General features: G+C 37.2%; 2 protein-coding genes across 17 annotated transcripts in view; both read right to left on the bottom strand.

The window, feature by feature from the left end:
• The window catches only part of MFF (mitochondrial fission factor), a 29,276-nt gene extending 11,175 nt beyond the window's left edge, over positions 1–18,101 (bottom strand). For 3 of the 15 annotated variants that reach the window (XM_079782803.1, XM_079782810.1, XM_079782813.1), the window contains exons 1-8: positions 17,902–18,101; positions 13,475–13,586; positions 12,550–12,727; positions 11,312–11,532; positions 9,878–10,047; positions 8,174–8,262; positions 5,338–5,412; positions 1,364–1,522 (exon numbers count right to left, since the gene is read on the bottom strand). In XM_079782803.1, coding sequence (XP_079638929.1) covers positions 1,364–1,522; positions 5,338–5,412; positions 8,174–8,262; positions 9,878–10,047; positions 11,312–11,532; positions 12,550–12,587 — 752 coding nt within the window. In that variant the 5' untranslated portion in view covers positions 12,588–12,727; positions 13,475–13,586; positions 17,902–18,101. The remainder of the gene's footprint in view (positions 1–1,363; positions 1,523–5,337; positions 5,413–8,173; positions 8,263–9,877; positions 10,048–11,311; positions 11,533–12,549; positions 12,728–13,474; positions 13,587–17,901) is intronic. The other 12 variants (XM_079782816.1, XM_079782804.1, XM_079782807.1 and 9 more) reach the window with 6 other exon arrangements.
• Positions 18,102–20,398: 2,297 nt separating this feature from the next.
• The window catches only part of COL4A3 (collagen type IV alpha 3 chain), a 117,987-nt gene continuing 112,336 nt past the window's right edge, over positions 20,399–26,049 (bottom strand). Inside the window, exons 51-53 of one of the 2 annotated variants that reach the window (XM_079782109.1) lie at positions 25,552–25,724; positions 24,578–24,709; positions 20,399–22,931 (exon numbers count right to left, since the gene is read on the bottom strand). In XM_079782109.1, the coding sequence (XP_079638235.1) occupies positions 24,625–24,709; positions 25,552–25,724 (258 nt within the window). In that variant the 3' untranslated portion in view covers positions 20,399–22,931; positions 24,578–24,624. The remainder of the gene's footprint in view (positions 22,932–24,577; positions 24,710–25,551; positions 25,725–26,049) is intronic. The other variant, XM_079782108.1, reaches the window with a different exon arrangement.

Genomic DNA, 26,049 nt, shown 5'->3' with positions numbered 1-26,049 from the left:
AGAATCCAGAAAACTAGGTAATATTATTACCCTTCATATTTTCTTAATTTAATAGATGAGAAAAATAAGGACTAGAGAAGCTAAACAATTTATCAAGGGTCATCATGAAGCTAGCTACTCAGTGGGGTGGATCAAGTCGGAATCTGAGTGACTCCCTAAATATATGCTTTTTTTCCAAACCATACTGCTTCTTCCAGGCCTCAACTATTCTAAGTCACATCAACTTTAGAAGCATATCAAGAACCGGTTAGAAGCATAACCTTGAAGCTTCAAAGAGCATAAAAGGAACTTGAAACCCTTGGGGAGATTATATATATGTGTGTGTATATATAAAATTTCCCCCCTTTAAGCTCTTTAAGTCACTGGGCCCAAATGTACACTACTAGACCACCCTGGAAAGGTTCAGAAACTCCTGTTGAGCAATATGGACAACTTGCCTATGAAATATGGGAAAAACCCAAGGGCTTGTGTGAGGATCAAAGCACTCAACAGAAAGTTTGTCCAGAACAAGCCATACACATATCAGTTCCTCAGGTAAGAAGTCAGGTTTATGGAAGAGCCAGAGGAATTCACTGGGGTTTCTTCAAATTGCAAAAGTCAACACTGGCTCTCAGAGTCACTAGATAAAAAGTTAGGAGTGAAAAGAAAACAGACTGTACCTTTCCCATACTTTGCCAGAAAGCTTCCCAAATTTCAACTTTAAAAAAACACTATGTAGTAATGAAGTAAGGACAAAAATAGTGGCAAAAAATTTATTTGTATGAACAAGTCTTAAGTATACTACTAATGATTTTACTTGATGTTCAAAAGTTATCAATATGGAAAAAGTTCAGATTTTCAAAAAGACAAACAGTACCTGGGATTTTCAACATAGGCCTAGAAATCCCTATTTAGAGGAATTAGGAAAAAAAAGTCCTGGCAGCTACACTGACATCAATGTTTCAAATCTGTTTCATTAATCAACCACATTAGTACCATAAATGATGAAATCAAAAGACTTACTAAAGAAAATTAATACACTCCCGTTCAACATCCTACACTCAATCCAACAGTATCCCTAGCATAGCCAAAATGGACTCAAGTACTTAGAACAAGTCAACAAAACCTTTGGAAAAATTGTTATTCTTCCTGTGTGTAGTTATTAAGTAAATACTTTCCCTGACTGAAGAAAAGCTAACAGAATCTTGTGAAATGTGAATTTTGGACAATAATTTCAAATTAAAAGAAAGCAAAGCAAACTGTTTAAACCACTGCATCTTAGAAAGAGACGAAGGTGCAAACAAAAAAGAAAGACACCACAATCCACTAGAAGGAGCCACAGAGTATGCAATGAAGCTGGCGAGAATCTCTGATGGCCAATCACCTGCGGTTTTCATCCAGCACATCCAAGATCTGCTGGTAAGCCCTACGAGTAGAAGACTGGATAAGCGACAAAATGCCACGAGCAGAGGAAAGATTAGGTCCATCTTCAGGTAACATACGGGGAGGACAGACCCGAACCTGTTGTGGCGATGGTGTCACACTGTTTATATAAGCACAGCAAATGAAGGAAAAAAACAAAAAACACTCAAGTCAGATTTTTATAAAACTTTAGCTGAGTAGTTTCCCCAAACACTTATATTTTAAGAATGATTTTATTTTCTTGCCCTTTTCTCCCACCCGTCATTTCCCCCTAAGAAAACACAATCAAATAAGTTAATATTTCAAACTGTCTTAAAAGACCAGCTGTAATGCAGCATCTGTAACTGGGTAACCTTAAACATCAAGTTTTAAAAAAAAAGAATTATCAAAGAACAACTTTGGAGAGGGAAGAGCACTACAGCAATGACTGTGCTCATCTGCTAGCTTTGGAGAGGCAGTGTTCTTTATGGATGTATATTCCATTTCAGTAAACCAAACCGCTAACGAGCAACCTGCAGGAGACTGGGTGGTCGGACAATAGATAGAAAATTCTGGTATACCGATGTCAGACAAGTTTAAACACATGAATTGAAATGGATTCCATGAAAATGCTATTTCAATTATTTCAAAGACAATGAAGCAAACTGAGTTTATGAGTAAATTTAAAGATGAGTTCAAGTTTTAAAAGTTATAATGAAAGTATTTTAATTTTTGGGCTTCTCTTTGCCAGTAATCTTACAGTCTTTTCCACATGAGCTACGATTCAGTTTCTGTGGCTCCACTGCGTGTCCCACAAGCTGAACACATACGAATGAAGCAGTTTTGCAGCTGTAACCCGAACTCTTAAGACTGGTGTATTTTCAGAGACTTATTTAAACCTCATTCTGTGATTATGTCCAAAATAAAACAAAATAAAATGGAGCACACAGTGAACAACTGAAAAGAGAAAATCTTGTATTTTGACTTGTGTAATCTTTTCTAAATTAACATGTATTTATTTGGAAACCACAAAATAAATGTGGGATAATTTTTGAAAAGATAGCTGTCATCTAATATTATTCCCACAGTCCCAGGAAATTAAAAACAAAATCTCCACAATTTTGTGAATAACTTTGAAAGTCTTAATAATCCAAAATGAGAAGTACAATAAATATGAGAACCATGTTTTCCAAAGACTGCTTAGAAGAGAAAGATCTAAGCCAAATCTTGACATATTGAAAAACTAATGTCAGGGCTGATTCACCATAGGAAGTAGGCCTAATGATATCAAAAGAAATGCAAGTTTTCAGATGCAAACTCATGGACAGTTACCCTAAAAGTCTGTCCAGAGACCAGAAATATTCTGGAATGTACATAAGCCAACTTAGCAACTGCCCCATTGTACTTGGCAAAACCCATATCCGACATCCCAGAAGAGTAAAAAGAGCAGTCTGCCTGGTCACAAAGTCTAGGCACTAGTCTGTCACTCAGAATCCTCTAGGCAGCCCGGAACACCTGCAGCTCTTGCTCTTTGTGAGAAACCAGACTGAATTCATGTTAGAAAAGTGTCACAAGAGGCAGGAATAAAAAGGGACAGTTCCGTGAAAGAGCTGCCAACATACCTGGCTAAATTTACCTAAGCAAGTTTTAAAAGACCAATTAATACAATATTTATTGATATAATTAAAGTTTTTCTTTGCATTTTGGTGCTGAAATTAAATACTTCTGCATATCATTCTATATTAGAAAATAAATTAGTTACACACTACTATATTAAAGTCTATAATAATGAATATTTAGAATAATCTTATACAACAATGTCAATAAACTAAATGCAAATCCATGAAAAGTTTGATAGATTTTTGCCCATTAAAAATTAAAAAGAAAGTATTTCCTTTGCGAGAAATCATTTTGTCAGTAAAAGCAACAGGAAATTAGGTGTATTCATAAAGTAGTCAAGCATAAACTATTTTAAAATTAACTGCAAAGAATTCTTAAGATAGAATGCACAGAAGGTAGAGTTCTAAAAGTCTGTAGGATCTCTTTCAATTCTAAGATTCTATGATCATATGAAATTGTAATCTGGTAATAAGTGGGAATTAAAAACCTTATATGATCCTCAATTGTAATTTAAAAAATATGTAGAAAGATAAAATATAAAATTAAGTCTATCATTACTAGTAAAGATATTTCATCAAAGACCAACATAAAAAACCTATTTGGATTTCTGATGGTTTATCAAAAGAAATTATATTTTCAAAGATTAGTAAGAAATATACATTTTTATTAATTTATACTGCAATCCCTCATAAACAGCAAAAACAGAATAGGAAGTATTTTTTAAACTGATGATCACATTGGGCAGTATTTTGTATAGATTAAATGCCCTTGATTGTTAAAATTTATTTTCATCTATAGATGAACAAAATTAGCCTAATTAGAAGCAATAAATACTGCAGCAATCTTTTAAAAGCTTTGAGCTGTCTTGCAAATCTTTTTTAAAATAAGCAAATATAAGAACAAAAAGAATTAATCCCCATTTTAACTATCAGTCTGATTCAAGCTGGCATGCCCACCACCTAGCATGGACTGGAAAGGGAAACAGTGAGTGCTTTTAGAGTTAGTTCCATCTCAGTCCACTCATCCACCCAACCGAGGAAGAGTGACTTTTTGGTTTTTGGGGTTTTTTTTTGTTTTTTTTTGACAAGTGAACTACTGTGAGAAATAAAAAAGTAAACATATTGCAAAGGCACTGAGATTATTTAAGCAAATGTTATAATATTAGTAATTTAACAAAAATGCACTTTGATGATAAATTGATCTTAGTAATGTGATAAAACAGCAAAATCTCACCTTTATCTTTTTCTTTTATGAAAGATTAGACAATTTTGAAGAAAGCACCCATGTTTACCATGCTATTTCATTAGTAATAGCTCTACCTCATGCTTACATAAAATCGTATGACACGAGTGTTAATAACACTAGCCAATGTCAAAACTCGAATTTAAATGAAAATTTACTTAGCATAATTATGTCATCATTAAAAGGAAAGTCCAAAGTCAAGTACCTCTTTCCCGATGGGTTTTCATAGTAATAATGTTTCTCAAACTGTGAGGATAATCTCTTTGGGGAGGCTCTAGCCTCTTCCAAAAATGAAAGGTGCAATAGGAAAAGGGGGAGAACAAATTTTCATTGGAACAAGAATCTTGTGTCATTTCTCTTGAAATTTTATATACAGAGAACACTAATTTGTTGCCACTGTTTAAGGCAATTTACTAGTTCCTAGAAGCACAATAAGAGAACCAGAATAAGGGAAAAATCGTTGGTTGCCAGAGTGGCTTTTGTTGCTTAAGAACTATATTAGTTTTTAAATTCTTATAACTAAATGCCAATATTTCCCTTCGCTCCATGGGTCTAAATGATTGCAAAATATTCTTTCAAGCAGGATTTTAATCTATGATATATTTTTTTAAAAACCTCAATGATAAACCACACTCACACTCCATTCTTCTGACTCAAAATGAAACAAGATAGTATGCTAAAATAAAATTTAAAAAAATTGGGATCACTAAACTTGGTTAAAATTGAATCAACAGAGACTATTCCAACCAAAGCAAAATAAAGAAAGTGAAAAAGGATGCTTGCTCCTTAAGTGTAATTAAAAAAAATATATTGAACTTATTGGGGTGATACTGGTTAATAAAATTATATAGGTTTCAGATGCTTATGTGTAAATTTGTCCATTTCACTTTCACCATTATGCCCCAAATCACACATAACTTTTTTAGTTGGTCTGGTTTGTTTTTCTATATAAAGTGTATGATCACAGTTTGAGAAATCCTGTAACAGAGGTACTAAAAAGCCAAACATATTATATGCCAATTATATTAGTATGACATAAGCCTGCAAAATAAAAATAACTCCTACTCGTGAAAAGCAGAGCAGATAAAATCTTACGTGTAGTCCGGTGCAGAAATCGGTGCCTGGAACCTTGAAATTTTATTTCTTGGGGCAGAATCTGATCTGTGCCACCTTAAATAATAATTATGCTTCTTTTACATATTCAGTTTTTATAACACAAAGGAAAAGCTAGATACGATTCTACTGGTCAGAATTCATTTTTATATCTATGGCTGACCACACTCAACCCTACTGTCTGTTGAAAGTAATTAAGAGAACAGAGGCCAGTGCTCTTGTTCTTATATCCGTATGTACTTCTATTCTTCAAGCCAAGGAATAAAAGTAAAGGTAGGCAAAGGTTCACGCACAATGACACATAATTACTCTCATATTACAAAGAAAAGACTAACTTAGGTAAAGACAGCAATAGTCTTTAGTAGAGGTAAAATGTAGCTTTATTAATAGTTTCTTCCTGACCACGTTACCAAGTTAAATAAAGTTCCTAAGGTTAATTAAATGTAGATTCTTAAAGATGAATTCAATTATAAGTTGTAAAAATTAATAATGGTAGAAGAAAAGGCAAGGTCATATTATTACTAAGAAGATAGTTAAGTAACTTACTTAAAATGACATGGTAACATATATAACCATCCTAATAAAAAGTATGGGTAAATAAAGTAAGCATTTCAATATTAAATTTATAGTTAAGTATTCATGTTGTTTTTACTACCAAAAATTAACACATGAGGTTTTCAGTTTTATAAAACATCTAGAAAATGCCATTAAGGCAATTAAAAAAAAGAAATAAAATATTAGTTAAGTCTGTTAATCTTTTCTTTTATGAGGAACTTATGTTATTGGCAACTGCAAAAATATCTTATGATTTAATCATCTACTCTAAATCACAGAATAGGCTGGTTTTTATACTTAATACAGCTGTTTCCTTTCTTTTTAACTGAACTCAGATACCAATAATATATATGTTGTGAGGAAAAAGACAAAAGTGATGCTAGACTGATGCTTTTATTTCATTAGTGTGAAACTTCAAAATATTAAATAAACACCTAAATAAGCCGTATTTTTATATAACAGAAAAGTTTATTAAAACCTTTGCTGCCTTAAAAAACATTACAAATAGAAAATAATCAAAGCTTTGAGGTTACGTGGAATCATTCTGAGGGCACTAAATATCAAGAAGCTACCTTAGCCATAAACTATGTAGCTTTTTCACCATTTGTATAATATGCTTGTAAGTATTCTAGAAAAATGATTTCATAGGCTGGCTGATATCACTGCCAACCAGACACCTTCAAGGAAACATAGTTATAAAAAATTTCACATTAATAGTGGTTGGACATTTCAGATCAATCTTCCCTAAAGGAGATATATATATTAATTTGAACTTACTTTCCTCCTGTGTCAGAATAACTATAACTATTCCAGGGGGCATTTAAAGATTCCCCAAGAAATCAGAGAAGTTACCATTCTGGCACCTAACATAAGAAAAGAGAAACCCTATGCCAGTGGTCCACAAACCGCGGCTCGCGAGCCACATGCGGCTCTTTGGCCCCTTGAGTTTTTAGCAAAGGCCAGCTTAGGAGTACCCTAATTAAGTTAATAACAATGTACCTACCTAAATAGTTTAAGTTTAAAAAATTTGGCTCTCAAAAGAAATTTCAATCTTTGTACTGTTGATATTTGGCTCTGTTGACTAATGAACTTGCCGACCACTGCCCTATGCCCATCAAAGACCATCACTCTTCGGTCAGGTTCAAACTAGAACTTGATATGTTTAATATAAATGGTGGTACTTGTATTGTACTCTAGTTATTTTGTATAGAAATTTAAATGTTTTGCTTTTACCTAGATTTGCAAGAGAGAAATGTTTCATTTCCTAATTCTTTTGCAGTTCCCAAAGAAGCTAACATTGTAATGCTTGGCATCAAATTTGGTTCACAATGAATGAGTTCTTAATAACTGACTGAATGGTTACTGAGGAAGACATATTAATTTACATTAAATATCTAAATCACCTATTTTAAAAAGCCAAAATTACCAATGGCTTTTAGATTTAAAATACTGACCAGCAAATAAAGGGATGTTTAAATTTATTAAAAACCCATTAGTTTTGATAAAACAACAAAAAAGCACTTGCCTGATTTAAAGCATCTTATAGTGAGGGAGCTTTAAGATCAGGGTGTGAAAATTTAGCCAAATGAGAAAGCGTTTTAAACAAATAGTCCTTTAAGCAATATACTTGCATTTTTGGAAAATAAAAGGAATCTAATAATTCAATAACTTGGTAGGCAGGAAGCTAAAAAATAATCCTGGAAAGGAAAAAAATCCACTCGCCTATGGTACATTGTTTACCACAGCTCATTAGAAGCAGAGCTAGAAAGGGTTAATTCACAATCTTATGACAAATTGAGTAACTTGGAAATAAAAAGATTTTCCTTATATAAAGTGTTTACCTTTTCTTTATTTTTTAACCTACATGCTAAACAATTTTAAAGGATGCACAGAACTGAGCACTTAACATTTATCAGTTTTTCTTAAGTATACTTCATAGAAGATTCCCCAAATAGGCAATTCATTCTTTGCTAAGACTACCATACACATAAAAGATAACGCTGTTGAAAAATGTTTACAACTAAGAAATGGTCAGGTTTTTAAGGTTATTACAAGTATTGCAATTATGTAAAAGTAATGCAAATGCAAAACAGATTTTAAATGCTATTAGAAGTAAATTGTTTCTTAGGCATAAAACACATCCTTTTCTTTTTTTAAAAAATATTTGAGAATTAAAAAACGTAAATTATTTAGAAAAAGATGAGACAGACAACATCTATGGAGAAAACTTAAAGGAGACACAGTACTTAGTGGTTGTACTCACATGGAATCAGTTCTGACCAGCTGTCCATTTTGGCGAACAGCATTTTCACTCATAGAGCGCTCTCTTTTTAGCCTGCCAACTGCACGGACCTGTTAGGCACAGACAAAGGTATATATTTAATTCCCACAAGAATCTTAGGCACTTGGCATTATTTCATCTTTATTTCAGAGATGAGCATTGGAATTGTTAAATAACTTGCCCAAAGTCATGTGGTTAATAAGTAGCAAAGCAGGTCTTTAAAATTAGATCTAATTCTCAGCCAAAGTTTTTCACCCTAGCAATAATGTACTCTGTACACTTACCACATTTGACTAAATATCAAAATTACTGCAAAAGCAAACCCATACAGACTTAAAATCTAGATCTACTGAGGGTAACCCTAGTGGTACTTTTTTCCTCACTCAGGCGTAAAGTACTCACTCAGCAGAGTGGGTGGCTTGTTTCCAATCAGTTCTTTATACCAAGTAGGCATAAGTGTCTAAAATAGTGGGAGCAGGAAGACCAAAAGAAAAACAAAACTAGAAGAACATTAAAGGGAGGGTTGCTCTCCTGGCAGAATCCTTACTCCAAGATAATACTATTCACAGCTGTAATTTCTGGTGGGAACTTTGGGGAGCCGGAAACTGGGCCTCCAACTAGGAGCATGCTGTGGTTATCTTTTGTCTTGTGTAACGATCTTCATAACTTTCATTATTCCTTGCTATTAAAGAATCTTTGTGTGTGTGGGTATCTTTCCCTCACTCATACCACTATGCAGGAACTATGTCTCACAATGTAGTATCTTACAATAAAATTCAAAGAAATATTTCTTAAATAAATACAATTCTGCAAATATCTTAGTGCCTTTTCCATCATGTGAACACTCAAATTTAGTGTCTTTCACCAAGCAAATACCTAGAATGTCCACAATAGCACCTACAAGTATATTTTCTCTATTACCTCAGCAGAAACTTCCAACTTAAGAAAAGACTATACCTAGTACTAGGAAACGCCACTTCCCTATGTTATATAGGTCCTTTATCCTCCTTGGAAAGGACTCTATGAAAGATGAAAGACAGGTAGTTCCATTATCAATAAAAAGATGTTTCACATTGTCTCCTACTAGCCTCACAGCACAATTTCAGAAGCTATAATGAAAAAGTTGCAATTACAGAAATCATCACAGAAAATAAGTTTTACAAAGTGACCCTGAATCAATGGCAGAGGCAAGATCTGAATATGGCTACTAACACCTTATGAGTCTATCTTGCCATATTTAGGTCAACATAGCTATTAACGATATATGGCACAGTAATTAACTCAGTAGAAACTTTTCAGCAAGCAGGAGAATAGGTAGTATCAACGGAAAAGGAGCCTTCCGGGTTGCTCTGTATGCCAGACTGCTTTTGTAACAAAGTGATGCATTAGTCTTTTCCTATGCTAAACTTCCCAGCTTTTTCTGTATCACTGAAGGTGTAGTGCCTAGGTTCATGATTTCCCCAAAATTTGCTTTTTCCTGAGACATGATTTAAATTAAAAATAACACAATAGCAGAATATCTTATTTGGGATATCTACAGACCAGAATTTATAGTAATTAATGGTCCATGCAGAAGGCTTTCATTACATGTTGCTAATGATATGATTTATAGCCTCTTATCTCCTCTTTAGCTTTTGCTTTTTCCTCTATTATTTCAAATTCAGTTGATGTTAAAACTCTACTTACTTCTTCATTTTGGGGGGTTGAAGGAGGTCTTTCTAAATCCAGAAAATCTAGTGGTCTTTCACTTAGTGTAAGTACACGAGGTGGTGTTTTTAGTGCCAGAGGTTTTAAAGAAGTTGACTGGATGAGGTCAAGATCTCCTGGCCTTGAAAATGGAATGTCTTCATTGTTTCCTTGGAGTAAAAATATTAAAAAGGTAAGAAGGGAGGTTTTAAAAAGCTAGAACTTTTATTAAACTGTATTTGCCACTACATACCCACTAGAATGGCCAAAATTAAAGACTGACAATACAATATGCTGACAAGGATGTGGAGCAACTGAAACTCTCATACAACACAGATGGGAATATAATTGAGCACAACCAATTTCAAAAATAGCTTGACAGCTTTTTATAAAGTTAAACATAACTTATAATATGATCTAGCAACTCCACACCTAGAGATGTAAAACACATGTCCTAACAAAGATGTGTACATGAATATTCATAGCAGCTTTATTCCTAATAGCCCCAACAGCAACAACAAAAAAAACCCACACACAAAAAAAACACCCAACTCATTGTCCCTCAACAGGTAAATGGATAAACAAATCATGGTATATCTACACAATAGAATTATTACTTAGTAATAAAATGGAATGAACAAGATAAAAGCAATAACAGGAAAGAATCTCAAAAACATAACACTCAGCCAAAAAAGCCAGACCCAAGAGTATACAGTGTATAATTCCATTTATATGAAACTCTAGGAAAGACAAATAAATCTAGTCTCTGATTATACAGAGTATGGTTGCCTGAAATTGAAGGATAAAAATTAAATGAGATGGGCCACGGGGGGATCTTCTGGGGTAATGAATATGTTCTATAACTGGACAGTAGTAGAGGTTACATGAGTGTATACATTTGTTAAAACTCATCAAGCAGTGCCCTAGCAGGTTTGGCTCAGTGGATAGAGTGTTGGCCTACGGACTGAAGGGTCCCGGGTTCGGTTCTGGTCAAGGGCACATGCCCAGGTTGCAGGCTTGATCCCCAGTGGGGGGCGTGCAGGAGGCAGCTGACCAATGATTCTCTCATCATTGATGTTTCTATCTCTCTCTCCCCCGCTTTCCTCTCTGAAATCAATAAAAATATATTTAAAAAAAAACTCATCAAGCTGTACACTTAAAAATTATACACATTATATATATATATATATATATATATATATATATATACACATATATATATATACACACACATATATATATAAAATGTATTACACCTCAATAATTAGTTGATTAAAAATATTGTTTGAAATTTCACACTATTGTAGTAAATAAAATTTTTGAAAAAATTGTAAGTTGCATTTTCTAACCCCAATGTTTTGAAAAACCATAAAGTTCTCCTAAAAATATATAAAACAAAGATATGCCAGGCACTAATACCCAAATGTAAAATACCTGCTACGACAATCCTCTCTGGAACCTGCATAATCACACTGGCATTTGGAACTCCTTCTTGGAATTCTTGTTCCAGGTCAGCATTTGGTGGTGCTACCTTTAATTTTTCCGGGACCCTCATTCGCTGACTAATACCTTCGGTGTATTCCATTTCATATTGAATTCGACTAATTTCCGCCATCTCGGCAGCAGTGGGAGAAGGAAATGCTGCCCCACTCACTCTGTGGGCAAAAAAAATTAAAGACAGTGTGACTCAGTATGAAAACATTAGTCTTCTCTGCATTGTGAAGTTAGATGACAATACCTTATTGAAAGAGCAAAAAGAGACTTCTCATTTCTGAGTACTGAATACATAAAAAAGAAAAATAAAAGGTGAAGAAAATGTTTTCTTTAATTTAATGCCTTCTCTCCCTTATCAGTTGAAACTGCATCTTGAAACTATTGTTTGGGAGTAAATTTTAAAAATTATTGTATAACCACAACACACATTTGTGCATGCGCACGTGTACACACACACACACACACACACACACACACACACACACACAGTATAGATATGCATGCTGCTTATAACTCAAAAATGCCTGAAAGAAAACTTAAAATTAAAATTTCCTAATCAATTATTGGAAGAAAAGCTGCTGGGATTTTACAAAAAGGAAATTTGAAATTGCTGTCATGCATGGAAAAAAAAAAGATGAAAATCAGATTTATAAGGCAAATGTACTAAAAAAGATGCAATCCCTTGAAAATCACAAAATACAAATTAAAGCATCTCTTGCTGAATGTATATCTGATGACTGGGATGCAATGAATACCAATATAGCATATGCATTAATAAATCCTTAATGTATACATTCATTTTGAGGGATTGAAAGTTTCACATTATTCATTTGTATTTAACCCTTTGCACTCGCTTGCTTTTTTTTCGAGCTGCTACCGATGCTAACCGTGTCGAGTCACACTCGACATCCGAGTGCAAAAGGTTAATATCACATTTACATGTATATTATTTTAAAGCATGACATGCCTTTAAGGGGAAAGGTGGTACAGATGCATTGAGTAACCTGAATTAAAGAAGGATCCATGCTCCGGGGAAATGCAGTAGAAAGAAAGTTGCCCCAAAACACAAAATGCTAATAAAAATGTAAAAGAGCATGGTTAGCCTATGGCAATTAGCTTTAAGGCCACTATTGCTCAAGCCTATTAATACCAGCTCAACTGAATAAAATGTCACTGACCTTCCTATTGGTGGGTCACAGGCTTTTCTTTTACTCATTTTTAATATAGTTAATACACGTCTATAATAGCTATTAAAATACTGCTACCCTGTAGTTCAGTTTACTTTACACAACAATTCCCCTACAGATCTGAATTTTTTTGGAGGTGTACATAACAACACGGACACTGCTTTTCCAGCTGTAAAAAAGAAAGAATAAAAATCAGTATTTCAATAATTCATTTCTTAAGAAAACTATGAATAAAAGAAATATCTACTTAAAATAATTTTTGGATTTCAAGAGGTTTGGGGCTTGATCTGAGAAACAAATTTTCAAATCCCTCTTAAATAAGTTATTCTATATGGTATTAAGTACAGTTACTATTTTATGATTTTGCCAACAGGATAAAGAAAAGCTAATCCAATGTATATACAAATGAGAAGTCAGATTAGAAAAAAAAACACTTTGCTGTACAACTCTACTCATTACATTTTGAAGGGAAAGAATCCTCTTCATTTTATTGACTAATGAAGAAACCACAAAGAGAATGTAAAAGGCAGAAATAAATGTCTTTCAAGAAGCTTTAATATTTGATGTATAAGTAGTGTTGTTTTTTTCAAAAAAAAATAACTCTGAAAACAAAATCATACTAAATTTTCAGCAAAAACATTTATACCCAAATCAAGGGCAATAAGATATAAAGGACAGTATAACTGTAAGTCATAGGTGGGATATTTCTTAAGCTCCATGTCAGAGATGTATTACACACCTTAAACTCCACTTCACTGAGACATTTAGGAGAGTTCTTAGAGATTGCTCAACTGGTTAATTACGACTGTGAACTTGCTTTTTTATTCTTTACTCAAATGTATGAATTTGAAGGATCTGACATGCAGATGTTTTAAAGGCTAAGAAAAGAGAGCTAAAAGAGAAAATCTGTACTCACAAATGTGTACCAACTACAACTTGCTACTTGGCACTATCTGCTTCTGTGCTTCATAGTAAATCCTTTAACTTGCTTCAGTGTGCACGTGCTGGATATAGAGCCCCTTTTGTCCCTGGGGGAGAAAAACAGGAGCTAATTGAGAAACTAGATGATACCACATTAGGAATTCATTTCTGGAAATTCTCCAAATGATAAAAGTCATCAAAGATGCACAACCTTATATTAAAAAACCCCACAAAATAAAGAAACACTTAAAAAGCTTACAACCAATTTTATAATTTTTTAAAAATTTATTGATTTTTAGAGAGAGGAAGGGAGGGAGAGAAGCGGAAGAGAGAGGGAAGGAGTTAGATGGAGGTAGGTAAGGAGGGTGGGAAGGAGGGAGACACACAGACAATGATTCACTGCCTCCTGAACACGCCCTGACCAGGAATGCAAACCACCTCCTTTTGGTAAACCGGATGATGCTCTAGCCAACTGGGCCACCAGACAGGGTCCTACAACCATTCATTAGTTAAGCAAGATAAAATAATAGACTAATTATTTCTTATTTGAATTTAGAAAAATGTAGATGAAAAATATATATAAATTTTAAAGAATCTTAATACTTATCCTACATAATAAAATGGTAATATGTAAATTACCATCACTCCGCTACGCCCACGATTGGGCCAGCAGGAGGCGCAGGGGGCGGGACTCAGGGTGGCCGGGGTAGCTGATTGGGCCAGCAGGATGCTGAGCTCGCGGCGCTGAGCTCGCGGCGCCGAGCTCAGCGTCTGTGCCATGGCTGCGCCGGAGGCTTTCGGAAGGCCTGGTGCACCGGCGGACAGCCGGCCAGCTCCCCCGCGATCAAAAGCCAAAGCGGGGGAGCTGGCCGGCTGTCTGCTCCGGCACAAGGCCTTTCGAAAGCCTCCGCGCGCCGGAGGCTTTCGGAAGGCCTGGTGCACCGGCGGACAGCCAGCCCGCTGGTGCACCAGGTGCATGATTAAATCATGCACTGGGCCTCTAGTGTGTGTATATATATATATATATATATATATATATATATACACACACACATATATATATATACATACATATAAGTGTATATATACATACACACACATATATATTAGGAAGTAACAAATGTATTGGCTAAATTTTATTTAGAATTTAATTCCATACATAACAATTATTTAGCATTTAATTTAAACCAATATTACGTGCATGCGGTACAAAGCATATAAGAACATACAAAGAAAATAAAGTGTCCACAGATCCTGTCCTATCACCACTCAGGTCTCCACAGACAATCTCAATAATCAATTTTTGTGCATCTTACTAGATGAGATACTCATCCTATACTTGTATGAATCAGAAGCACAGTAAATGATTGTATTTAGAAATAACACTAAAAAGACATATCTGAAGAGGATTATAGTCTTGGGACATGAAAAATTGAAGTTTTACAATAATAAACAAGGCTCACAAATTGTAGAACATTATCTCCCTGAAATGTGCTATTCTCTACACTCCATTTACTGAATTTCAGTCTAATTAACTTTTCACTGGGACATTCTATTCTATAGCAACAGCTCATCTTACGAGAATCTGAATTGGTCAAGTATTACAGACTTAGATCATAAAGGTGGACATGAAAAAAGACAACTTCTGGAAAAAGCTAAATTACTCCTGTAGCCAATCGGAGTTACTTAAGATTAAATGAAACTTTTCTACAAAGATTTAACGCTGAACTGTCCCAATTACTATGATTCTGCTTATGTAAAATAAATCAAAATCTAATTTTTTACTTTCCCTCATTAGACTATGATATTTTTGGTAATACATTTCGACAATAAATAAAATTCCCATTTGGAGTTAAGATATTAATTCCTGAAGTTTTCTCCCTTAGAATCTACTAGGTAACCAGTACTGATATCCTATATAATAAAACCCTAATATGCAAATGACCAAACTGCAGAACAACTGGTTGCTGTGATGCGCACTGACAACCAGGGGACAGACGCTCAAAGCAGGAGCTGCCTCCTGGTGGTCAGTGCGCCAGAAGCCGGGCTCACAGCTGGTGAGCGCAGCAGCGGTGGCAGGAGCCTCTCCCACCTCTGCAGCAGTTCTAAGGATGTCCGACTGAAGGCTTAGGCCCGCTCTCTGCAAGCCCTCTCCCTCAAGGGCTCCCAGGCTGTGAGAGGGCACAGGCCAGGCTGAGGGACACCCCCCCCCCCACGCATGCACGGATTTCGTGCACCAGGCCTCTAATTCTGTTAAAAACTAAGGACACAAAATTTCTCTCAGAATCACAGATGATCATAGATCTCTACTTTCTAAGCCCAGTGGTTCCCAATTATCAGTAATTTACCAACTTCATGGTTTTACCCATATTCACACAGCACATTTACTCTTCGTTATGCTAATTTTTTCTTTAACCCAACTTTTTAAAAGGAAATTTTACATCACTACCTTAAACCACAGTTTAAATACACATAACAAAAACTATTATGAAAACCCTCAATCATACACCACCTAGAATCAAGTCAGTCACGTCCCACTCATGAAAAGTATCCCAATTTGGGCGCACAATGGTTCATGCTTGACTTTCTTATTTTCTATGTCAAAACACTGGGACCCAGAGAAAAAGCATAGGGAGTGACAGAAACAAATTGGGTCAAACTGATCATGGTTGCACAGATTTATATAATTGTCTAATTACAAAAAAAAAGAACAAAAAACGGTCCAGTTCTTTATCACTCATTGTGTGCACCTAGTTCCGTGATCGGCAAACTGCGGCTCGCGAGCCACATGCGGCTCTTTGGCCCCTTGAGTGTGGTTCTTCCACAAAATACCACGGCCTGGGAGAGTCTATTTTGAAGAAGTGGCGTTAGAAGAAGTTTAATAAGTTTAAAAAATTTGGTTCTCAAAAGAAATTTCAATCGTTGTACTGTTGATATTTGGCTCTGTTGACTAATGAGTTTGCCGACCACTGATCTAGTTCAAGGTTTTAATCTAGGTCACCTGTTTCAGTTCTTTCCAAGCAACTATCCTTAAAAGAATGTGTTTATTAGAAAGTCAGGGTGTAGCAATCCAAAATTAACTTTAGCTTAATAAAAACCACTGAAAAGTTGAAAAATATAAACGATCTGAGTTTTAAAATACGGTTTTGAATCCACAGAAAACAACTTTGAACACCAGAAAGGAGGAGAGTACAGCCAAACTTGGTAATCCTAAAATGAGGCAGCCCTATCGGACAGGAAGGAATAGAACACACAATTTCCTTTTGGAAAGAATAGCAAAACCAATTCACAAGCGTCTGAAACCAAAAAGATAGAAGCTCCCCCCCACACACACACACATTTAACTACACGGGGAAAAATTGCTAAGTGCAACTAACTGGTTCTAATTCTTTCCAAATCCATTTTCCTAAGGGATTTTTCTTTGGGATCTCATTAGCTAACGACATGGACACAGAAGCAAATGCTTTTCACCCAGGGAGAGAAAACACAAGTTAAAATTTCTCCATCGATGAGAGGCCTGGAAACAACTGGTTCTATATTTGGGAACAAAGAACAAGGGCCCCAGGCTTTTCTTATCTTCTGCAATTAAAAGACACCTCACTTCTGAGAGCCTTCTCCTCCCCGGAGAGGAGGCGCCCGGCTCTAAGGCTGCAGGACAGGGCTCGTCCCGCAGACCCAGGGCAGGGGCCAGGCTCGGCGGAACGGGGGCTCGGCTGCTCTCTGCTCCCCGCTCCCCGCTCCCCGTTCCCCCCTCCCCGCTCCCTGCTCCCCGTTCCCCCCTCCCTGCTCCCCGCTCCCGGGAGGGAATCAGTGCCGGGAGCAGCTCAGGCATGTGCACCTGCGAACAAGGATGCTCACCGGCTGGGCCCGCCTGGGCCTCTCGCGCCCGACCCGGCTTTCGGCAAGGCCTTTCTTTTCCCACACGTACTTTCCACAAAGTCAAAAGAAAACCAAAACAACAACAAAAACTACTTTTCAAGACGGCAGGTGTCTAGCTCAAGGTCACATACTTAAAAGATGCCAAGGCCTTGACCCGGAGAGAGGGAAGACGACCAGCAAAGCGCCTTGTTCAAGCTCAGGACATCTCTAGTGCCCCCTCCCCCCCAAGCTATTTTCTAGACGGAAAAAAAAAAGTCCAAATGTTTCGACATTGAGACAGCGACCTAGAAAGGGTGAAGAGGTTGCTCCAAACGTTTGCAGGGCAGTTCCCCCTCAGGGCCAGATGGGGAGGCCAGGCCTGAGAAGGCGGAAAGATCGGGGTTGAAGGCGAAAAGCCCAGGGGTCGGGGGTCGGGGGTCGGGACTCGGGCTGGGGAGGCAACAGGGACGCACCGGGGCAGACGCGGGTCCCTCCGGCAGCCGGAGGATCCCGGCCTCGGCGCCCGGGCTGCAGGTCGCGGGTCGGGAAGACGTCAGTACTCACCCCTGGGCCCGCTGGAGGGTCCCCGGCGAGGGCCGTCGCCCGCCGGCTCCTGGGGGCTCGGGTGGGCGCTCTCGGAGGCCGTTGGCCGAGCGCACGGAGGCGCCCGGGCAAAACACCGGCCGGAGCGGCCCGCTGCGGGCCGGCAGAGACGCGAGAACGGCCGGGGCTGGCCCCTCCCGGGACCCGTAGCGCAGGCCGCGCCGTGGTCACGTGACGCGGCGCCGGCGCCGTGGGCCCCCGCGGGCGGGGCCGTGCCTCCGGGATCCCGCCCGGCGGCCTGTGTCTGGCGCGGGCCGCGCACCCACCGCGGGGAACGCCTTCTCACCGTAGGTGTTTGGTTCACGCTCCTGTCGAGTTCGTGATCTCCGAGAACCTCGTGTCTACAGGGAACCTTCGGCAGCCAGTTAAGTAACTACTTCTAGGGCCGCCGGCGTCCGGAGCGCTGTGGCGTGAGGCCTGGGGACCCGCCGTTGTCGCTAGCTCTGCAGGTGACTTGTTAAAAACTTAATTTAGTGGCGTGACCTTGGTTAATAACACTGTATAGATTTTAAGTGTTCAGGTCTATAATCTATCGTCTGTATATTGCATTGTGTGCCCAGTCTTCCGTCACCATATATTTGACCCCCTTTTACCCTTCACTCCCTCCACCCCCTTCTGTGAATCACCATCCCTGCAGGTGACTCTTGAACACTTTAGTGTTGAGGACTGTTTAGGTTCCTTAACTCTCAGACGCCTTCCTTGACCGTGACCCTGGTTTGACGGGCTCCCCTAATCTTTCCAGACGAGAATCCCGGAGGACTCAGGTTTCATTGTAGTTAGTCTTGTTTTGTTAAGCTTCGGAGACCTCTCTCTGGATCTAACCATCTTTCCTTCCGCGGGAAAAACCGGTACCGTGTCCACCAGCACTGGGACGGACTGACGCCAAGTCGCGGAATACTTTGTATGACTGGACTGGAGCCGAACAAAGACCTACTCGAGTCCTAATTTCCCTGGAATTCAGATATTCCAGAGATGTTACCATTGTTCAAAATAGTTTGGGAGGCCTTCTGAGAATGGCATTCTTGGGCCCCTTCACAGCAATGGCAAGTCATTCCTCCTTAAGAGATTTATTTTAGGACTGATTGGACTTTCCACACCAACGTTTTTTTGGAGGCAGAAAGAGACCGAGGTGGATAAGCCATCTATGACCAAAACCTTTATGAAGGAGGGCCCTGCTGCTTCCACCACTACCCTTTGACCTTTTAATTAATTGCAATTTAGCTTTTTACTCCTGTCTCCTCCCCCCAAGAAAAAAACGAACTTTTAAGATTGTGTGGTTGGAAAAAAAAGGATTCTTTGGGAAGTGTAGACGAAAGGGGCCAGATGCTGACCTGACAAGCTCAGGGGAGGCCTACATGGCAGTTTTGCAAACTCAGAGACCTAAAGTAACCACAAAGGATGGTCTGAAATTAAACTTTAACTCAGTGATGGGCAACCTTTTGAGCTTGGTGTGTCAAACTTCACCAAAAAACTGAGCATAACTCGGGTAGTGTGTCACTTTGAGGAAAAAACTAACTCCAAGACTCTAGTCGCAAATGTTTCATCCTCAGGAGCAGCAAATGTTTCATCCTCGGCATGCGGCCGCGTGTCATCAGAAATGGCTCCGCGTGTCAGTGCTGACACGCGTGTCATAGGTTCGCCATCACTGCTTAACTAAACTGGTGGGCAGTTATCTTCAGACAAGGTCAACCTTTACCATAACTGAGCCTGTCTGTCTTTTTGCATCTATGGTAACATACCCTTGAAATGTCTGGGTAACTTGTAACTTCCCTTTTTTCTGGAGCCCCTGGGGCACAACCAAATGTGGTGGGCGCTAGGACAGATACCACAAATTCCTTCATTATCATGTTAATTGTTCCTGCACCCACCTAAGTATGTGTCCATCATTTTACTTTTTATCCAATCCCAGGGGTTTCCCACTGCTTTGCTTTATCCCACCTCCTTAATCTATCACCAATGAATTTCATGTAACCCACCTATGTCCCTCCTTTGATTGCAATGTATAAATACAAACGTAACCCGCCATTCTCCGGAGCATTATCTCAATTCGTTGAGGTTTTGCTTCCCGGCATATGTCGACAGTTTGGCTCAAATAAACTCACAAAAATTCTTTACAGGTTTCAATGGTTTTTTTAAGTTTACAGAAGTAACCTCACAGGGTTCCTAACTGGGCAGGTCATGGTGAGTAGTGATGCCCTAGGCACATAACTTTTAGTAAGAGGTTTGTCTTTGTCTTAAGCAAGCCCTGTGCATCTGGTCAGTGGTTCTCAACCTTTTTAATGCCTTGACCCTTTAATGCAGTTCCTCATGTTGTGGTGACCCCCAACCATAAAATTATTTTCGTTGCTACTTCATAACTATAATTTTGCTACTGTTATGAATCGTAATGTAAATATCTGTGTTTTCCGATGGTCTTAGGCGACCCTGCTAGCGGTTTTCAACCTGTGGATCGCGACCATCAGAAAACACAGATATTTACATTACGATTCATTAACGGTAGCAAAATTACAGTTATGAAGTAGCAACGAAAATAATTTTATAGTTGGGGGTCACCACAACATGAGGAACTGTATTAAAGGATCAAGGCATTAAAAAGGTTGAACCACTGATTAACACACCTTTGAAATTAGCGTAACCACCTTCAAGAAAGCAGGTGATCTTTTTAACTATCCTGTAGTCCAATCCCACATCCATGTCATTTTCCTTAGTTACCTCCTTAATTTCAAATGCATGAAAGAAGCTGCAAACTGTTATTTTCCAGAGCATTTGAGATTTTGCTCCTCGACTTATGTTTGGCTCACATAAACTCAGGACATTTTTTATGTAATTCAATTACCAATCCAAAGTTTTCTCCTTTAATCGTGATCACCCTTAATCTTCCTGAATCATTTGATTCTGTTAATGAGGCTGAGAGTGGTGTGTGAAAGCATCTAACACTGTTGGTAGAATCTCAAAAACAAAAAACACCCAAAAAAAGGCATATTTCTCTCTCTTACCTGGAAATTCTGCTGCCTTGTGTTTTGTGACAAGAGCTTCATTCTGGGACTTCATTCATGTGTCCTTTCCTATTTACCATTCAGTTCATCATTGACTTTCATCACATTGCCTCAAATCGTTTGTGGGAAAAGGTGGCATAAAAATCTAAATAGGTTACATCCATTTAGTCTCATCTTGTTGCACTAGTTCTAGCCCAAGTGTCCCTTTGGAGCTTTGATCCTAGAAGGGTTTCAAACTCAAATTTCTTCCTCATCTCAATCCACATACTTTTCTCCTGAATTTCCTTTTTCAGTTAATTTCAGTCACCAAGGTTCAAAATTCCAAAGTCTTTTACTGTCTCCCAAGTCCCCCATCTTTAAAGTCTCTCACCTCAATGTCAACTGTCCACTTTCTGTGTACTTTCTGTTCCCATTGCTAGACTACTGGTATATTACCCTTTTAACTGGACTCCCCCTCTTCAATCTTTTTCTTTCTCTAATTCGTCCTAGACATTGGATCCATAAAGAACCTATTTTTACAAACTGTGATATGAAATATGTACAACATGTCCATAATAAAACTAAATGAAGTGTCCATTATTTGGGGATTCATTGACTTATATAGTAAATCCATGAAAATAATTAGTTCTTATTTATGGATATGAGACTGTGTCCACAGTGTGTTAACTTCTGTATTGTCTATTGTTTTTACAGTGAGCATATATTTTTAAAATTTAAAAAAATGTGTTTTCACTTGGAAAAAATAAGACCAGATGTAATTTTTAAAATTTTATTATTAGACAATACAATAAAATTATATTTTCACTATAATTACAGAAATATTAGTACATCACAATATTGTAATATTGTCAAGATATAATATAAAATATTCAATATATTTTAAATATAGATATTTCATTTGGATATAGAGTGAATATTAAATTGTTTTGAAGCAGTAAGTTACATTTGATGCATAGAAAAATCTTTGTAAGTTAAATTAGCAATAAAACTCAAATATTGTAGTATTGTAATTCTTTTTATAAATAAGTTACTTAATAATATTTATCTTGCAAAACGAGAGACCTCTGAGCAAACTGTGAAATTCCAAAGGTGAAGCCCCAAATTTAAAAGAAACAAGTTATTTTACATTTTATCTGCAAAGTTAAAGCTTCATAACTTTATAAACTCAGATTATAAAGCTACTACTATAGAAAGTAATGCACAGGAGCAATGTTTTAATGCTCAGTCTTAGAAGTATGTTTGAACAACTTAGTATGGCTTCATTGGAATTTAGCATTACTTGTCTTCCTCAGAAGTTAAACACTGATGAGAGGGCAAGAAAGATGGAGACTGGGGGACAAGCGGAGGCCAGTTATTTGGCATTAGCACCAATCTAGGGCTTTTTCTTATTTGTGACATTAGATAACCTTAAGTTCATTTGTGAGTTTGAACTTACAAGAGAGGGACAGGTAGAACAATTATAGCCAGCTCTACTTGGTAACTGCCTATACAGTTGTTTTTTGGGGGGTGTTTGCCCAGAGCAGTTCTTTTTCAATCTTTAGGGTGCATTGGAAATCACTGGGAGGACTTGTTAAAACAGATTTTTGGGACTTACCCCAAGTTTCTAATTCTGTAGGTCTGGGTTGGCCCTAGAATTTGCATTTATGACAAGTTTCCACATGCTTCTGGTCCAGGGACCACACTTCAAGAACTCCTGGTCTGTGGAAGGTTTGTGGAGATCCGTTAGCCCTCCATGCCAGGATAGTGCAATTTAGACAGTAAGATATTTTTAGAGCAAAAAGTCTTCATATTAGGTGAGTCTAAACAAGTAATCTGAGTATAAAAAGTGCTTCTTCATTTAATGTAAAAATGGCTTGACAGCAGTCATTTGAGCAGTGGAGGATGCGGACCATGGTCACAGTCTGTGCTGTCCTCTGGGGCCACATCTTCACTTCCAGAGCAACTGAGATTGAAGCAACAAAACCAGAATTTAAATATCAGCACCACCAACTCCACCTAGGTGGGTCAAGAAACATATTTAGAGCTTTTTCTTAGGATGCCTGACTTCTGAGACTCATCAAATAGTGCTATCATTAAGTATAAATGGTTTTTAATGTCTTGCAGATCTTTATTTTCTCTATATTGTCCAGACCTTGGCTTCTGTGATGGGTTCCCCCTGGGCATAGATCTTATTTTTGAACCTTTTTTGAGGTCTGCTGAATTATCATGAAATATTAGGACAGAGGTAAAGAATGAAAAGGGGGAAAAACAACTCAAATAAGTAGGATTCCTAACAGAAACAGTAAGTTAGTTACCTTTTCTGGGATATTAGGAATAAAACATATATATATAAGTAATATATATATATATATATATATATATATATATATATATATATATATATATATATATATATAATTTTCCCCTCTTAGTGTTTCTGTAATTTAGCACAGTGCCTGAGAATGGCTTGGCACTGAATAAAATGCTTGTTAAGTTGAATTAAGTAATCCTGGGAATGCATCAGCACACTGAAAAGCAAGCTTTATGACACAGCTGACAAGCTATACAATTTGTACATTAATATTTTTACATAGTGGACTCTCTCAATATAGTTTGAAAGGATATGTGATATAAAAAACATGTTTTTACCAAAGAAGAATTAGAGAAGTAATAAAGGGATCTCAGAATATCCAAATTAAATGGAATATTTAGAGCAAAGGAAAAATATTCAGAGCCTGATAATCCTACTAATGGCTTAAGTTCTTTCATGGATTACTGAACTACTCAATTATATGCACTAACATTTATAGGAACGGGGATAAAGTACATATCTAAGTAGTTTTATTTTTATTTTTTTTTGGTTGTGCTGGTAAAAGAAAAGTCAAAATTTAGACACATTTTAGAGTATGTGTGTAAAAAATATTCTATTAAAATTAAGTCACTAAAGTTAAAAATTGTACCTACTTGGAACACAAGTAGGCTATATTGCTACAATGGACAAACAAAATTCAATGGACAAACAAAAAGACTTTAAAAATACAAAACAAAACCATACAGTGTTTCCACAGCTATTGTGATTCCATTCAGGGAACCCCCCTTTTGGCCTTAGTGTTGGGGATGTTTAAAAGAGCCCTAGGAAATCTATGCACCTCAGTTTAATTCTGGTTCCCTCAAGCCTTAGGTTAATTAACAGATCTGAAAGTCCAGTTCCATCAATGAAGCCTCATAATCCACTCACCCACATATCCTCTACTTAGCATCTAAAGTCTTAGGAAGTAGGTGGGGCAATCTAAAACTGATAGAGCCTCCCTGAGTCTCAAAGACTGGAATAGAAGGGGGCAAATCTTGGGAATTTAGTGGACCAAATAGGTCTTCACTTGTCACATCAAACTTTATACAGTCACCATTTAGATAGTGCATTGGATACAAATGGAATACAATTTCAGTGATATTTTGTGAAAACTCTGCTGCCTTACCATAGGGGATTTTGAAACACAGATTTAGAGATCAGGATCACAGAGCTAACTTAAAATAAGTGCTTTGTTGTGTGGGAAAAAGAATAGAAACTTTGTACCAAGCCATCATAGAGCAATATTGTTTGATTAGAGAAAAAAACTTAAAATAAATGCATTTATATACTTAGCCAATAAATGCATCATTACTTGATTATTTAAGATGAAAAATAACAGTTCTATGTTCATTGATTTCTTCATTGTCTTCTCTTCATGCACACCCGACAGCGACTTATGATCTTTTCTAACTCCCCAGCTTTCACAGTTGATGGAATAGGTTTCCTGAAAATAAATAAATAAGAAAGAAAAGAAAAGACAAATATCAATTTGTAGATAAAGAGGAAATGCTTGTTGGGTTTGAGTTTTCTTAATGCATATTATAGCTCATCTAAACTTTACTATAGAAGGTATATATATGTAGACATGTTATGATTTTAGTTGTATTCCTGTAGCACAGAAGAAACATACAGATCTTTTTGTAATGAAAACTACACCTACTTTTTAAATAGTCTGCCTTAAAACTCGTCCAATACAATAAATTAAAATTAGCAGATCATTTAATGGTTTTATTCAGTAATTTACTATCAATCTATATCTAAATATTAACCAGTTAACGGCTATGCATCCAAAACAGAAACCATCCCCACATCTTGTTTTTATGCTATAGACCCGTGGTCGGCAAATGGCGGCTTGCGAGCCACATGCGGCTCTTTGGCCCCTTGAGTGTGGCTCTTCCACAAAATACCACGGCCTGGGTGAGTCTACTTTGAAGAAGCGGCATTAGAAGAAGTTTAAGTTTAAAAAATTTGGCTCTCAAAAGAAATTTCAATCGTTGTACTGTTGATATTTGGCTCTGTTGACTAATGAGTTTGCCGACCACTGCTATAGACGCTTATGGCGTACAAAGGGTTAAATACATCTAGTGATGCCTTTGTTGGTATAGTAGTACAAAACCATGGCTACCTGTTGATTCTTATAAACTAGAAGTGCCAAGCTAAACAGGATTTTATTGGTATGGGAGCTTTTAAAAATATGAGTACATCAACACACAAGTAATCAAAATCTAACATAGGCAACCTTTTAATAGTTGAGTCATTAGATTAAATTTGATTTTGAATAATTACCTGAACATTCTTTTTGGGTTTAATGAAGCCAACCAGAAACTGTAGGAATTTGAATAGTAGTTGCATGTTCCTCTTCCATGACATTCTATGAAGGGACTGGCTCGGAATTCTTCCAAGCAGGATCCCGGGGATGCCAGTGCTTGCCCAGAGCCCTCAGAACCAGCACTTGTGAACTATCACAATGAAAATATCAGAATTAAGAATTCTGTGCACGGTGTTGAAATTTTTAGTGCCATACACACACACACACACACACACACACACACACACACACACACACACACACATATGGCATATATATGTGTATATATATAGTAATAGAAGACAAGAAAAAAAAGCATGACTTCTTAAGCTTCTTTGCTCAAATTTGCTAGCATTCCATTTACTTGCCAAGTTGAACTATAGTCATAAAAAAGAAAGTAAAAACTTTCTTTTGCCTAGAATACTCTTTTTCCGTGTGACTGGTTCTTTCTTGTCATTCAGAGATCTGTTTAAAGA

This window comes from Cnephaeus nilssonii (assembly GCF_951640355.1).
Source record: "Cnephaeus nilssonii genome assembly, chromosome: 10".
Taxonomy (NCBI): Eukaryota; Metazoa; Chordata; class Mammalia; order Chiroptera; family Vespertilionidae; genus Cnephaeus; species Cnephaeus nilssonii.
Note: the sequence above shows the minus strand (reverse complement) of the source record. Positions and strands in the feature narration are given on the sequence as shown.